The sequence below is a fragment of the Neophocaena asiaeorientalis genome, unplaced genomic scaffold, assembly GCF_003031525.2.
Source record: "Neophocaena asiaeorientalis asiaeorientalis breed wild unplaced genomic scaffold, Neophocaena_asiaeorientalis_V1.1 scaffold177, whole genome shotgun sequence".
NCBI classification, from domain to species: domain Eukaryota; kingdom Metazoa; phylum Chordata; class Mammalia; order Artiodactyla; family Phocoenidae; genus Neophocaena; species Neophocaena asiaeorientalis.
Window position 1 is genome coordinate 13,929,962 of NW_020172779.1, and position 13,692 is coordinate 13,943,653.

Consider the following 13,692-nt stretch of genomic DNA (forward strand, 5'->3'; position numbering starts at 1 on the left):
CCAGTGGGGGGCCCCCGGACCGAAAAAAAAAAAAAAAAAAAAAAAAAGTCAAACAATTTTAGTTTTAAAGTGTGCCCAGCATCACTATAGTAGAGGGTGTAATATGGACTCCAGTGCCAGACTACGTGAGTTTATATCTTGCTCTGCCACTTACTAGCTGCATGACCTTAGGCACGTTACTTAACTTCTATCTATAAAATGGGAGCGATAATAGCATTGTCAGGGTTAAGTGAATAAAGATATGCAGAGAGTTGAGAACAGTCTCTGGCACATACTAAGGACTACCTGGTTGCTTATCACATATGAAGGAACTGCAGGAAAGTTAACCTATTTTCTTGTGGCCACATAGCTGGTAAGCATGATTCTAAGGCTAAATTGGAGCTGCTGTTTTTCAAACCTCAGACTCCTTGCAACATAGACACTGTATGTGGTGTGTGATTCTGGGCAAATAGCTGAATCTTATCCAGAGTTTCAATGGTTGTAGAATAAAGCTCTAGCTGATTGTTTCACTCACAGAGCCTTTGTGAGCCCCAAAGGAGATAATGGCTGTTAAAGTGCTTTGCCAACTAATTGTGAGGGTCTATTAAACAGCACACCATGCTAATGCCATTAGGCAATTAGCACCGTACAGGGAACGCACTGGAACATCTTAATGAAAAGACATTTAGATTTTTTATTTTCTTCTACAAAACAAAAATTATAAGAAGACAAACTTTTTCATTGCACTGTTTTTCTTTTTGTTGTGTCTGGGATTTGACTTAATAAAAGAGAAGAATGAAATGACGGAGAAGTCATGAATAATTTACAGACAGCGATCCTCTTTGGAAAGGCTACCCAGCGGTTGCATAGAACTACAAACACATTCCATGTGTTTCAAGATCTGTTCTTGAGGGGGGAGGGGGCCTTTGAGCATTCTTGAAGCTAAAATGGAGGAAATTCTGCTCTGAGTTACGGGTCCCTTTTCAATTTTTCCAAAGTAGAGCCCCACCGTTGCTTTGCTGTGCCTCGTCAGTCGCAAGTAAAGAAAAAAAAAAAAATGCCTATAGATCACTCGTCTTATAAACATCTGCACCCGCTCTTTTTCTCCACAAACTCTGAGCTTCCGGAGGGCAGGGGTACCATCTTTCATTTCCACGTGCCCACACTTAGCACAGCACTCAGCATGTAGTGCTCAGAAGTATTTGTTGAATTCATGGACAAAGCTCAAAACCTTTCTTGCTCTACAGCCCCTTGTTGTCCCAAGATGCTTCTAAGAGTCCCAGGGGAACCACGGAGGTGTGTTTGGCCCCGCCAGTTGGGGAGCGGGGAGACCCTCTACATCTTCCCCTTTCAACTAAAGCAGCTTTGCTCTCATCTGTTTTCACGGAGGGCTTCTAGCTAAGATTTATTTTCAATAAAGACTCCACTTAATAGTTATTATTATTTTTTGTAGCTCTAGATCAAGCTGGGTACCAATAATGCAAGAGTTTACCAGCATAAGAGCGATGATGTCATTTCCTTTAATTGAACTATTAAAGACGAGTGTTTGGTATATGATAACAGATGAAGAACCTCGGAAATGTTCTTTCAGTTGAAATGCTTCAAATGGTTCATTTTTTAGCCAATTAACCAATCCATCGATGGTGCTGGAGAAATGACAGCCATCGTTGATCTGTAGATTAGACTTTCTCCACCGTTAAATAAATGGATGAATAGAGAGACAAACTTCAGCAGAGTGGCAGACTGGTACTGTGGGTGAAGTACATCCAACTCCTCAGCTTTGGAAGCAGAGACTGGAGTTCTAATGCTGCATCTACCCATTGTTGGCTGTGGAAACTGGAGCAAAGGAAGTAAATTCTCTTCTGTAAAATGGGAATGATATGGGCTTCTCAAAACAAGTGACTCTCAACACCACCAAGGGGCATGGAGTCTGCATTAAAGCAGGCCTGGATGTGAAGTTAGGTATCTCAACTTACTACCTGTGGGACTCACGCTAGTTGCATTAGTCTCTGAGTCCCAGTTTTCTTAGGTGCAATGGGAAAGAGAACTAGATTTTTGCAGAGTCGTTAGGATAGTTTATAAAATCATGTATATAAAGCACTTAACCTGGTGCAGTTTGAACACTCAAAAATAGTGGCTACTACTACTTTTTGTTAGTAATTAACAAAATTAACAATTTGTAATTATACAACTATATACAGGTTGAATCAGACCAAAAAAAAACTATGAATTGATCACACTACCCTTTCCTGCTAAAATTGTGCCTGCATTTGCTCTATTTACATCTAAATAGCTTCAACCAACCCATTTCATATACCAACTGGGCAGTTCCTAGACACATATTGGTTCAAAAAGGATGAACTAATTTACAGTGTAGTAAGAACTGAGTGATTGGTCCTCGGCTCCCTAGATGACAGTGCCCTTGGACATTCTGAGAAAAATGGAAAGACAAGGGAGTTAGTTATGGAGGTCAACTACGGTCACTGTGCAGGGTGTTCTGTGCAAGTGTACCCTGGGTACCATTACAATAACCCTGGGTACCATTACCAGTACCATTTTACAAATTAGGAAACTGAGTTCCAAGAAGTTCCTTTCTTTAGGTCACACAAATAGAGGTGGAATAGTTGGAATTTCACCCCAGGTGTTTGAGCCTAAATGTAGTGGTCCATTTCCTCTACCCTGAATGGTTTATGTTGAAAAAGGAGCCATGCTTAGGGGTACATGAACCACTGGGGTTTGATCTGGCTCTGCCCAATAGATGGATGACACAGTCTCTGCCAGCTAATTCCAAAAGTCAGCAGACTATAGCAAGCTCCCTTCTGTAGATTCCAGAGTTCACTGAGGGTACCTCAGGGGTCACTCACTGTTGGGGTGGGAGCTGCCAGCACGGTGGCCATGCAGCCTGACTTTGCCTTCAACCATGATCTATCCTATAGCCTTTACTGGACTTCAGAGTCAGCCTGCCTTACAAACCATGGGGCCCATCTGCCTCTAAAAAGTTGGAAAGCTACCGTGTCTTATCCTAGCGTGGAAGTTGCAGTTTCATTCTGGTGCCCACAACAGTTCTGATAGGTAGATATCTATCAGCATTATAAATTTCCATTTTACAGATGAGGGAACTGAGGCTCCAAGAGAGTTAAGATGTAAATATTATGTCTTCTGTGTTGGCCTTTTATCTTCATAAAAGATGTCGTTTCATTCTCACCCTATGCTACATATACAGTCCATTTATCTCATCTGTTCATTTATTCAACAAGCATCTCTTGAAGTCCTCTGCAGATATAAGCAGGGAACGAAACAGACAAATCAGAAAATCAGTTCCTGTATTTATGGAGATTGCATTAGGACGGTTTCCCCCCATTTTACAGCTAAGGAGGTGGGAGGGGAGAGAGGTTAAGTCACTCGCTCAAGGTCAGGAAGTAATGGGTCCTGATCGGCCCTCACAATGCCAGACTGCAAGCTGAGAGCTCTTTGGACACCTTCCTGCTGCTTGCACTCCCTTCAGCATCACCCTCCTGCTTTTGGGGGTGGAAAGGTAATGGGAAAACCTGGAGCAGGATTCCTGTTCAAAAACAGTGTGGACTGCATGGAGAAAAGCAAGAGAAGCAATCCAGCCACCCTTTCCCACGCTGAGCTCTATGTCTTTCTCTCTCTGTAAAAGTAGATTTTTAAAAAACTAAGGTTGCCCTAAATGGTGTGTGTGTGTGTGTGTGTTCGTACTCTGCAATACGTACTTCTTTAAACTCACAAGCATTTTCTTATGCCATTGAATATTAACGTAAGTCATGGTACTTAATGGTTACCCATTTCCCTATTTTGTAATATGCAAAACTTCATCTAACCATTTCCCTGCCTTTAGACATTTAGGGAGTCAGACAAGCAGGCCTCAGGGTCTTTGCGCTCCTGCCTAGGCTGCGTGTCATTGGCCGGAAGTTATTTATCCTATAAGAATTTCAAGTTCCTCGTCTGAAAATCGGGGAAGGTAATAGTATTTTCCTCTCAGGGCCGTGGTCAGTATTAGGTGAGGTGAGTCAGGAAGGTTATTTAGTATAGTGTCTGGCACATGGTGAGCATTCAATCAACATTAGCTTTATCAGCTATTGTTACCAGATAGTTTCAGCCTTCACCATTGTCAATAATTTTGCAAAAAGAATACTTGTTCATGTTAAAGACAACTCTGATGCATTTCAAAGAGAAGTGCAGTCTTATGGATGCTGTTGTCAGGGACTTTTCAGAACAAGGTGAGAAAGGGGGTTTGAGGAGGAAAGAGACAAGAGAGAGAGAAGCAAGGGAGAGAGGGAGACAAAGCCAATAGGAACTACAGGAGGGAGAGAGAAGGAGGAACAGATGCCGCGAGGCATGCAGGGGGCTTGGGCACTCTTGCCTCCAGTGAGGAATGCTTTTCATTCCTCATCCTGCCATGTTGCTTGGCAGGGCAACCCCGTCACAAGAATTAAGACCTTTGTTCCAATTAACCATCAGGGACGAGCCAGTTCCTGTTTGACATTCTGGTGTCATTCCATGCCTTTTTAGCAACTGTGCTGAAAAGACCAGGCTCTGTAATTTTCATTAAGGTTCATCAAGGGAGCCTTTGGAGATTATTAATAAAGATACTGCATATAACACAGCCCACCATCAGCTCTAGTGTCTCCTCAGCTATCAAGTCTTTCCAAAATAGAGCCAGGGCATGTGAAGCGGAGCCACCTGGAGCCCCTTTTCAATCTACGTAATGGAATTATTATCTAAGCCTATTTTAATTAATTAAATTTTATGAACAGACATCCATGAGATGCTATTAAATGCTTTATTAGAAATAAAGTTATATTCAATCACTTTTTTTGCCATTCATCTAGCTAATATCATGTTTCTAAAATCAAGTTTTGTTTTTTGATGGAATAAATTTACTAAGAGGCTTGATTAAGGCTTATGATCTTGTTACTGTCAGAAGTTTACTGACTTTTCTTCCCTCTCAACGTCAGTTCTGCTAACTTATTAAGGATGTATGTGAGACCTCCTAGGCTATACTTTGATCCTTTGGGTATCAATGGCAGATTTCAGGCATCAGAAACAACTGCAGAAATCTGGAGCTAGGAGGTAGGATGCCGTAACTGTTAAGACCAATGGCTTTGGCGTCAGATGCTTTTGGACTGGTTTCCTTATTCTGCCACCGATGAGCTGTGTGATTTCGGGCAATTGCCCAAACTCCGTAATGAGGAGTTTGGGTAATGAAGCTCCAGTTTCCTCATTGGTAAAGTAGGAGCCTAATTCCAGAGCTTAGTCAGGATGTACCCATATAGCTATACTGGTTGTTTATGGTTAACATCCATTCTGATTGGCTTCCCTGGCCTCTTCTGATTAGTCCATGCTTTAGCCATACTAGTTGTTCAATATTTTGCTCTCCATCCCTGCCTAACTCCCAGGATTGTTATGAGGACTAAATGAACTAACGTATGTAAAACCCTTATCTCAGTTGATGGCATATAGTAGGTGTTCATTAAACCCTAGTTATTGTTATTATTATTTTACTAGAATAGCTTTCTGTAACTTAACTGAGTCAAAATTTCCAGTGTCCAGTCTCAGCCCTAATGGCAAGATCCTATTAAAAAATGTTTCTAGGGTGATAACATGCATACTATCTACTTAAATTTTCAAAAGAACACTCTGAATTTGGGATCTTATGATTCCCATTTCACAGAAGAGGCCATGTAGGCTCTGAGAAGTTAAGTCACATTCATCCCCAGCCACACACCTAATAATGGGAAGAAGCAGGAACCAGGTTATGTCTGCTGACTGCAGGTCAAGGTCACTCAGTACGTTCCCTTTAAGTCATCTCATGGTGCTATAGTCACTCTTTCAAGGAACCATTGCTGTGATCACATCCAGCAACAAACTCTATCTTTAATAAAGTGGAACCCTGTCCAAAATACTTAGAGTATTACCAATTGATAAGGTAAGTTTACTATAATGATAAACATTTGATTTAATTTAAACTTCTATGTCACATATGGTGTCTTGGGGGACTCGGGGTCTCAGCTTTGGAGGATTATAACCTTTTCCTATTTCACAGCTACTGCTCTATTTCAGGTCCTTAGTTCTCTTTACTGGACTGTTATGAAAATATCTCCCAGCCAGTTTCATTCCCCTTGGCCTCTGATTTCTCTCATCCAGAGTAAACTGGAGACAGAGTTATCCATCTCCATGGTTACTCTCCTCAAGCCCAGATCAGAACATGACACTTCCCCACTTCAAGTGTCAGTGACTTCCCACTGCCTGAGGAATGAAGCCCCAGTATGTCTTCCAAGGTCACCAACTATCTGTGCACTAACTCCATTGACTGAGTTTAGAATTGTAGGGATCACCAAGGCCTGCTTCAAATCCTTAACACACACACCTGTATATGCACAAACATACACACGCACACACAAGTATAGACACATAGGTGCTCACATACTGATGCATATCTACACATCTGCACGTAAGCACATGTGCAAACACACATACACACCATATACGCATACATATGTACACACATATACACACCACATATATATATGTGTGTGTATAGGGAAACAATCTTTGGATCTCGGTCAAAAGGACCAACGTGGAGGGACCTTCAAGATGGCGGAGGAATAAGATGTGGAGATCACCTTCCTCCCCACAGATACATCAGAAATACATCTACACCTGGAACAACTCCTACAGAACACCTACTGAACGCTGGCAGAAGACCTCAGACCTCCCAAAAGGCAAGAAACTCCCCACGTACCTGGGTAGGGCAAAAGAAAAGAAGAAAAAACAGAGACAAAAGAAGAGGGACTGGAACTGCCCCTCTGGGAGGGAGCCATGAAAGAAGAAAAGTTTCCACACACTAGGAGGCCCCTTCACTGGTGGAGGGAGGGGTGGTGGCAGGGGGGGAGCTTCAGAGCCACGGAGGAGAGCGCAGCCACAGGGGTGTGGAGGGCAAAGCGGAGAGATTCCCGCATAGAGGATCAGGGCCGACCAGCACTCACCAGCCCGAGAGGCTTGTCTGCTCACCCACTAGGGTGGACGGGGGCTGGGAGCCGAGGCTCGGGCTTCGGAGGTCAGATCCCAGGGAGAGGACTGGGGTTGGCTGCGTGAACACAGCCTGAAGGGGGCTAGTGTGCCACAGCCAGCTGGGAGGGAGTCTGAGAAAAAGTCTGGAACGGCTGAAGAGGCAAGAGACCACTGTTTCAGGGTGCGCCAAGAGAGGGGATTCAGAGCACCAACTAAACGAGCTCCAGAGACGCGTGTGAGCTGCGACTATAAGCGCGGACACCAGACATGGGCATGAGATGGTAAGGCCGCTGCTGCAGCCACCAAGAAGCCTGTGTGCGAGCACAGGTCACTATCCACAACCCCCTTCCCGGGAGCCTGTGCAGGCCGCCACTGCCAGGGTCCCGTGATCCAGGGACAACTTCCCCGGGAGAACACAAGATGCGCCTCAGGCTGGTGCAACGTCATGCCGGCCTCTACTGCTGCAGGCTCACCCCGCATTCCGTACCCCTCCCTTCCTCTGGCCTGAGTGAGCCAAAGCCATGGAATCAGCCTCTCCTTTAACACCATCCTGTCTGGGCAGGAACAAAAGCCTGAGGGTGACCTACACACAGAGACGGGGCCAAATCCAAAGCTGAACCCCAGGAGCTGTGCGAACAAAGAAGAGAAAAGGAAATCTCTCCCGGCAGCCTCAAAAGCAGCAGATTAAAGCTCCACAGTCAACTTGATGTACCCTGCATCTGTGGAATACATGAATAGACAACGAATCATCCCAAAATTGAGACAGTGGACTTTGGGAGCAACTGTAGACTTGGGGTTTGCTTTCTGTATCTAATTTGTTTCTGGTTTTATGTTTATTTTGCTTTAGTATTTAGGGCTTATTATCATTAGTAGATTTGGTTGCTCTCTTCCTTTTTTAAAATATGTATATATATATTTTGCTTTTTCTCTTTTTGTGAGTGTATATGTGTATGCTTCTTTGTGTGATTTGGTCTGTATAGCTTTGTTTTTGTCCTAGGGTTCTGTCTGTCCGTTTTTTGTTTTGTTTTGTTTTGCTTTTGCGTTAAGTGGACCTCTCACTGTTGTGGCCTCTCCCATTGCGGAGCACAGGCTCCGGACGCACAGGCTCAGCGGCCATGGCTCACGGGCCCAGCCGCTCCGTGGCATGTGGGATCTTCCCAGACCGGGGCACAAACCCGTGTCCCCTGCATCGGCAGGCGGACTCTCAACCACTGCGCCCAAGGAAGCCCCTTAAAGCATTTTGATAGTCAATGTTTATTTCTTCTGCAACGCCATCTCTGCAGCATATCTTCTGCTTAAGTTCAAGATGGGAACTCTTATGGAAAGTCTGTGGATGAATGGATAAAAAAGATATTCTCCCTTCCTTCCTTTCTTTCTCCCTCTCTTTTTCTCTACACACACATACACACACACACACACACACACACACAGGAATGTTATTCAGCCTTAAAAAAGAGGAAATCCTGCTGTCGGCGGCAATATGGATGAATGTGGAGAACATTGTGCTCAGTGCAATAAGCCAGACAGGGAAAGACAAATACTCTATGATATCACTTATATGTGGAATCTTAAAAAAAAAGTTGCACTGATAGAAACAGTAGAAAGGTGGTCATCAGGGGCTAGGATTGGGGTAGGGAAAAGGGGAACTGTTGGTCATGGGGTACAAACTTTCATTTTAAGATGAATAGGTTCTGAGGTTCTAATGTAAACATGGTGACTATAGTTAATAATACTTATCGTATACTTGAAATTTGCCGAGAGTAGGTCTTAAGCATTCTCATCAAAAAAAAGATAACTACGTGAGGTGATGGATGTGTTCATTAACTTGATTGTGATAATCATTTAAAAATGTGTAAGTATAGGGGCTTCCCTGGTGGTGCAGTGGTTGAGAGTCCACCTGCCAGTGCAGGGGACACGGGTTCGTGCCTCGGTCTGGGAGGATCCTCATTCCGGGAAGATCCCACATGCCGCGGAGCGGCTGGGCCCGTGAGCCATGGCCGCTGAGCCTGTGCGTCCGGAGCCTGTGCTCCGCAACGGGAGAGGCCACAACAGTGAGAGGCCCGCGTACCACAAAAAAAAGAAAAAAATGTGTAAGTATATCAAATTACCACATTGTGCGCTTTAAATATATACAACTTTGTCAATTATATCTTAACAAAAATTTAGAGAAAGAAAGAAAAAAGAAAGGAAAGTTTTGCTGCTTAAACTTGATTTTGACATGGTTGGTAAATCACAGACTTTTAGAGGCTTCAGAAGAGGTCTAGTCCAACTTCCTCATTTCATAGACAAGCCTCCAAGTAATATCTCTAATGGGCACCTACAGACAAGAGAAGGACCCCTGAGTGACCTGTTCATCACTGTATTTCCAGGGCTTAACACAGTGACACATGGTAGAACTCAACAAATGATTTGTTGACCGACCCACTGACTTACTGACAGAATAGCATTTGCACACCTCATCAGCTGTAGAGTTGGTACAAGGCATTGGGTCTTCTGGGTGTCGGTCACACTGCCTCCCTTGAAACCAGTCAACGCATCACAATTCATCTTAGTTTTCAGGGCAAGACTCTGAAGTGTCCAAATTAACAGCAAGAAGCACCTGAAGCCTTTTCCATCTACCAAAGGCTGATCAAAAGGAAACTCTGGGTGGAAGTGGTGGGCTACTTTTCCACGGTCCCTACTGGGGGAGACATCTGCATCTCTGTAAAAGAGGGAGCAACAGCAGAGTGGACATTTCCAGTCTCTCTCCACCTGCCTACTTGGTCTTAGGGATGGTTATGGTTGGATTTTCATCCTATACCTCATGGCAAAGCACCTCACTGCCTTGATCAGGCCCTGGTTGTGGGTAAGTTCCAGAGGTGGGACCCTGAGGGCCCACCCGGGGGGCATATCTGCCCACCCAGACTGTGATTTCAGGCTCAGTATTGAAATGACCAGTGTCAATGTCAATAGAACAGGATCATATTTAGGAAAAGGGCTTCTGTGCCCTCTTCTTAACTAGGGGACTTCACAGCATCTCCCAATGTCAACAGAACTCTGCCTGAAACCTGAATAAAGTCAGGGATCTGTCAGCAAGTAGAAGGGTCAGGTACACTGTGTTGGTTGTGGCCGGGTTCTAGAAAGGGAGACTCCAACTCCTTACATTCCTCTTGCCTGTTCCTGGATTGCTCTTGGGAACCAGCAGGCAAGCTGAGCCTACAGTGGAGGGTGCGTGTTTGGGGGTGCGGAGCAGGGGTTGTTGTCCCGGCTGAACCTGAATCCAGACCGACATTCCCGAGCATCACACGGATGCCTGACAGACCACACAACCCAGGTGTGAGTGCACGAGGAGAGTCTTCTGGTCTGTCTCCAACAGCGCTCTTCTTCCCTTATAAGATGAAGACATAATCCACGGAGATTTCTGCCCATGTGTCCACTCTTTACTCCCTTTGCTGTGACTGTGGGAAGATGTGATGCTTGGAGGATCTGCAAACAATTTGGAACCTTGAGGGGAGCTTTGGCAATATTGAGCTTCTGTCGCAAAGCCATAAACAGCTTAGCTCCAAAGTCCTTGACCGCAATAGCTCATCCCCCTTTGATTCAGCCTCTATTCGTCAGCTACACTCACTGAAGCCAAAAGCACTTGCCACACACCCGTGAAGACAGCCAGGTTGCCTTTCAGTGATTCCTGTTGGCCTTAGGATAAAATGCACCCCCTTAGCACGGCTTAGAAGGCCCTTCAGGTTCTGCATGCTCCCAGGGTGCCGTCTACCTGTCACCACCATTTCCGCCCCAGGCTCCACCAGCTGCCACTACGGCACTGCCCGAATCCTGCACACGGCCCCCTATCTTGCCCCCTATCTTCCAAGCGCTCCGCTCCACCTCCAGGATCTAATGTCTTACTTTTCAGGTAACAGCTTAGACATCTGTACTCTGGAAAGTCTTCTCCAGCACCCCAGATTGCACTGTTACTTCTCTATCGCCCCCGAGCACCCTGGTCTGATTCGTCTCAGAGCGTACCGTACCGTATTGGAATCGTCTATGCAGTTATCTTTCCCACCACGCTGTAATCTCCCTGAGGGCAAGTACTATGCTCACCCCGTTCACTGCTGTATCCCCACAAGGACATCGGTTATGCTCACCCCGTTCACTGCTGTATCCCCACAAGGACATTGGCTATGCTCACCCCGTTCACTGCTGTATCCCCCCAAGGACATCGGTTATGCTCACCCCGTTCACTGCTGTATCCCCACAAGGACATTGGTCACACAAATGTGTTGCACAAAGGATTGAAAGGGAGGTGTAACTAGAACATAATGAAGCTAGTGGTTCCTATGGGAGAACTAATGGGTATACAGTCTTCATGAAGTAAGTCAGAGAACTCCACCTTTCAACGTACACATGACCGACCGCAAAGGATAGATGGGTGGTTTTGGTCTTTCCCATCAAGCACATCAAAGGCTCGGGTATTAGGGAGAAGGTCCCAAATTACCTGATGGTTTTGATCATGCTGAGGCCCATTTCAACGCAGCAGTGGGCGTGGTCCTGGCGGGGCTCAGGAAGTCCTGAAACACAGTAGTAGCAGTCTCCCAGGATTTTAATGCGAAGGCAGTGATGCTCCTGAAAGGAACAAGGTGGGAGAGGGAAGGACTGAGTCAACAGATGGGTAAGTGCTTCCGAAAGCCTTGGGAAAGAGGGGAGCCGGGTCAGCAGGTCTGCACCTTGGGATCAGGGGCTTCTACCTTTGAAATGTGCCGCTATTTTCTTCCCAGGAAATTGGAGGGGGGAGTTGAAGGGCTCAGCGGTGGAATGGAGTCGTGGAGAAACACTGGATTTTGAGTTTGACAGATACAGGGCCATATCCCAGCTCTGCCGTGTAGTACCTTTCTGATCTTAATCCCCCGCGGAATACTGAACACTCGAGTCCTGCTCCCACTGATGTATCTCTTCTCGGGACATGTCTCTGGATTAACAGCTTATATCAGTTGCTAGCTCAACAATAAGCACTTAAAAAATAAATCACTTAGGGATGCCAACTATTCCAACTCTACATAAAGTCCTTTCCCAACGACGGTACTGGCACCTTAAGAAGAGGGGCTGACTGTGTCTTGTACATACTTGTATTCATTTACTGATTCACACGCTTGCTCATCGATAAAAACATCAGGTGTGCATCTATCATAAAGCAAGCATTGTCCCTGACACAAAGATGATTAAAACAACCCCTATTATATATTAAACAAAATGCACCCTCGCAAGAACCTGGAGGTAGGTACAATTTTTATCCTGATCACTTCACCAGTGAGGGGCAGGACACGCCTGTTTGTTTGGTGGATTCACAATCTTGAAGACATGATCCTTACAAAGTTTCAAAGAGCAACATGTACCTAGGAAATGGTGCATACTTTCATATTGGATGGGAATAGGCTGGATTTTGCAGGTTACAGAGGAAAGAGAACTTGGGGCGGTAGAGCATAGGGGCTAAAAGCACTGGCTGAGGAGTCCCATTGCAGATCAAATCCTAGACCCCCACCCCATCCTAATTGTGTGTTTTAGGTAAATTACTTAACCTCTGAGCCTCCATTGCCTCATCTATAAAATGGGGATAAGAATAGGACCTCATTGTGTGATTGTAAAGATGTAGGAAGGCAAGGCATGTGAAGGCTTAGTATAGGGTCCAGCAGACGGGGCACTAAATTAATGTCACCCATCTCTATGATGATGACTTGGACTCCTGTCCCTGTTCTTTCACATTTCTATCTGTGACACAGGCAGATTCTCTCTAGGTCTCCTTGGGTAGATGGTTGGGACGGAACGACTCTGAGATGTCTTCTAGATTTGAAGCCCTAGGTGCCTGTGGGTCTATGGCTTTGTGGGTTAGGGGCTCTCCTTGGGAAACCAGAGTCCAAGGGCATGAGGAGGGGAGTTGCAGACAGAAAGGGCCTACTTGAGATGCCAGCAGCACAGTGGATGCCCTGGTACTGCCAAGTTATGAAGCACCATGCTGGTTTCCTAATCCGATCAGGCATTGGGACATCGTGTTTGGGTAACAAGTGAAATCACCCTCCCAATAAAAAACAAATATCAGACAGGGAAAGGAGAATCAGAACTGGCTCTGGTGTTTCCCTGTCTGGATCAGATCTCCAGGGCCTTGCCAACCTTCCCAAATGGGCACAGATGCGATCTTCAGAACGCTGATAGCAGACACAGCCATCCCACGGTTATTTTTAGGAGTGTGTGGTTCCTATCTATTGGCTGCTTCAATTCAACTAATTTTGTAAGAGAGCAAAAAGGGAAGCTCAAGACCTTCACTTGTTTCTTCTAAGACGCTCTAGACTGTTATGGCCAGAATGGAACTAGGGAGACCTGACTCCACTGGTCCTGGCAGTTTCCAGATTTGTGGAGTCCACGGGACAGCTTTAAAAAAAACCCAGAAGGTCCAAGGCACTTCTCTCTAGAGTTCAATTTTGTGTTTTGCCAAGGAAGTATGAAAAGTCCATCAACATACAAAAATAACAACCAAACTACCCACCTATCCCCATCACTTTATAAAAGAAAGGGCGTTTTCGACACCGAAAAAGTAAAAAGACATATTCTTGGACTAAAGGAAAGTTCCTGGCACTAAATGAAATGAATGATAAAAACTCAATACATTGAAGTGTGTGTGTGTGTGTGCGTATATATATATATATATATATA

At 45.1% G+C, this 13,692-nt stretch overlaps 1 protein-coding gene across 1 annotated transcript in view; it reads right to left on the reverse strand.

Moving 5' to 3' along the window:
• The window catches only part of ADCY8 (adenylate cyclase 8), a 218,934-nt gene that overhangs the window by 117,421 nt on the left and 87,821 nt on the right, over window positions 1–13,692 (reverse strand). The window contains exon 5 of the mRNA XM_024741236.1: window positions 11,486–11,613. Coding sequence (XP_024597004.1) covers window positions 11,486–11,613 — 128 coding nt within the window. The remainder of the gene's footprint in view (window positions 1–11,485; window positions 11,614–13,692) is intronic.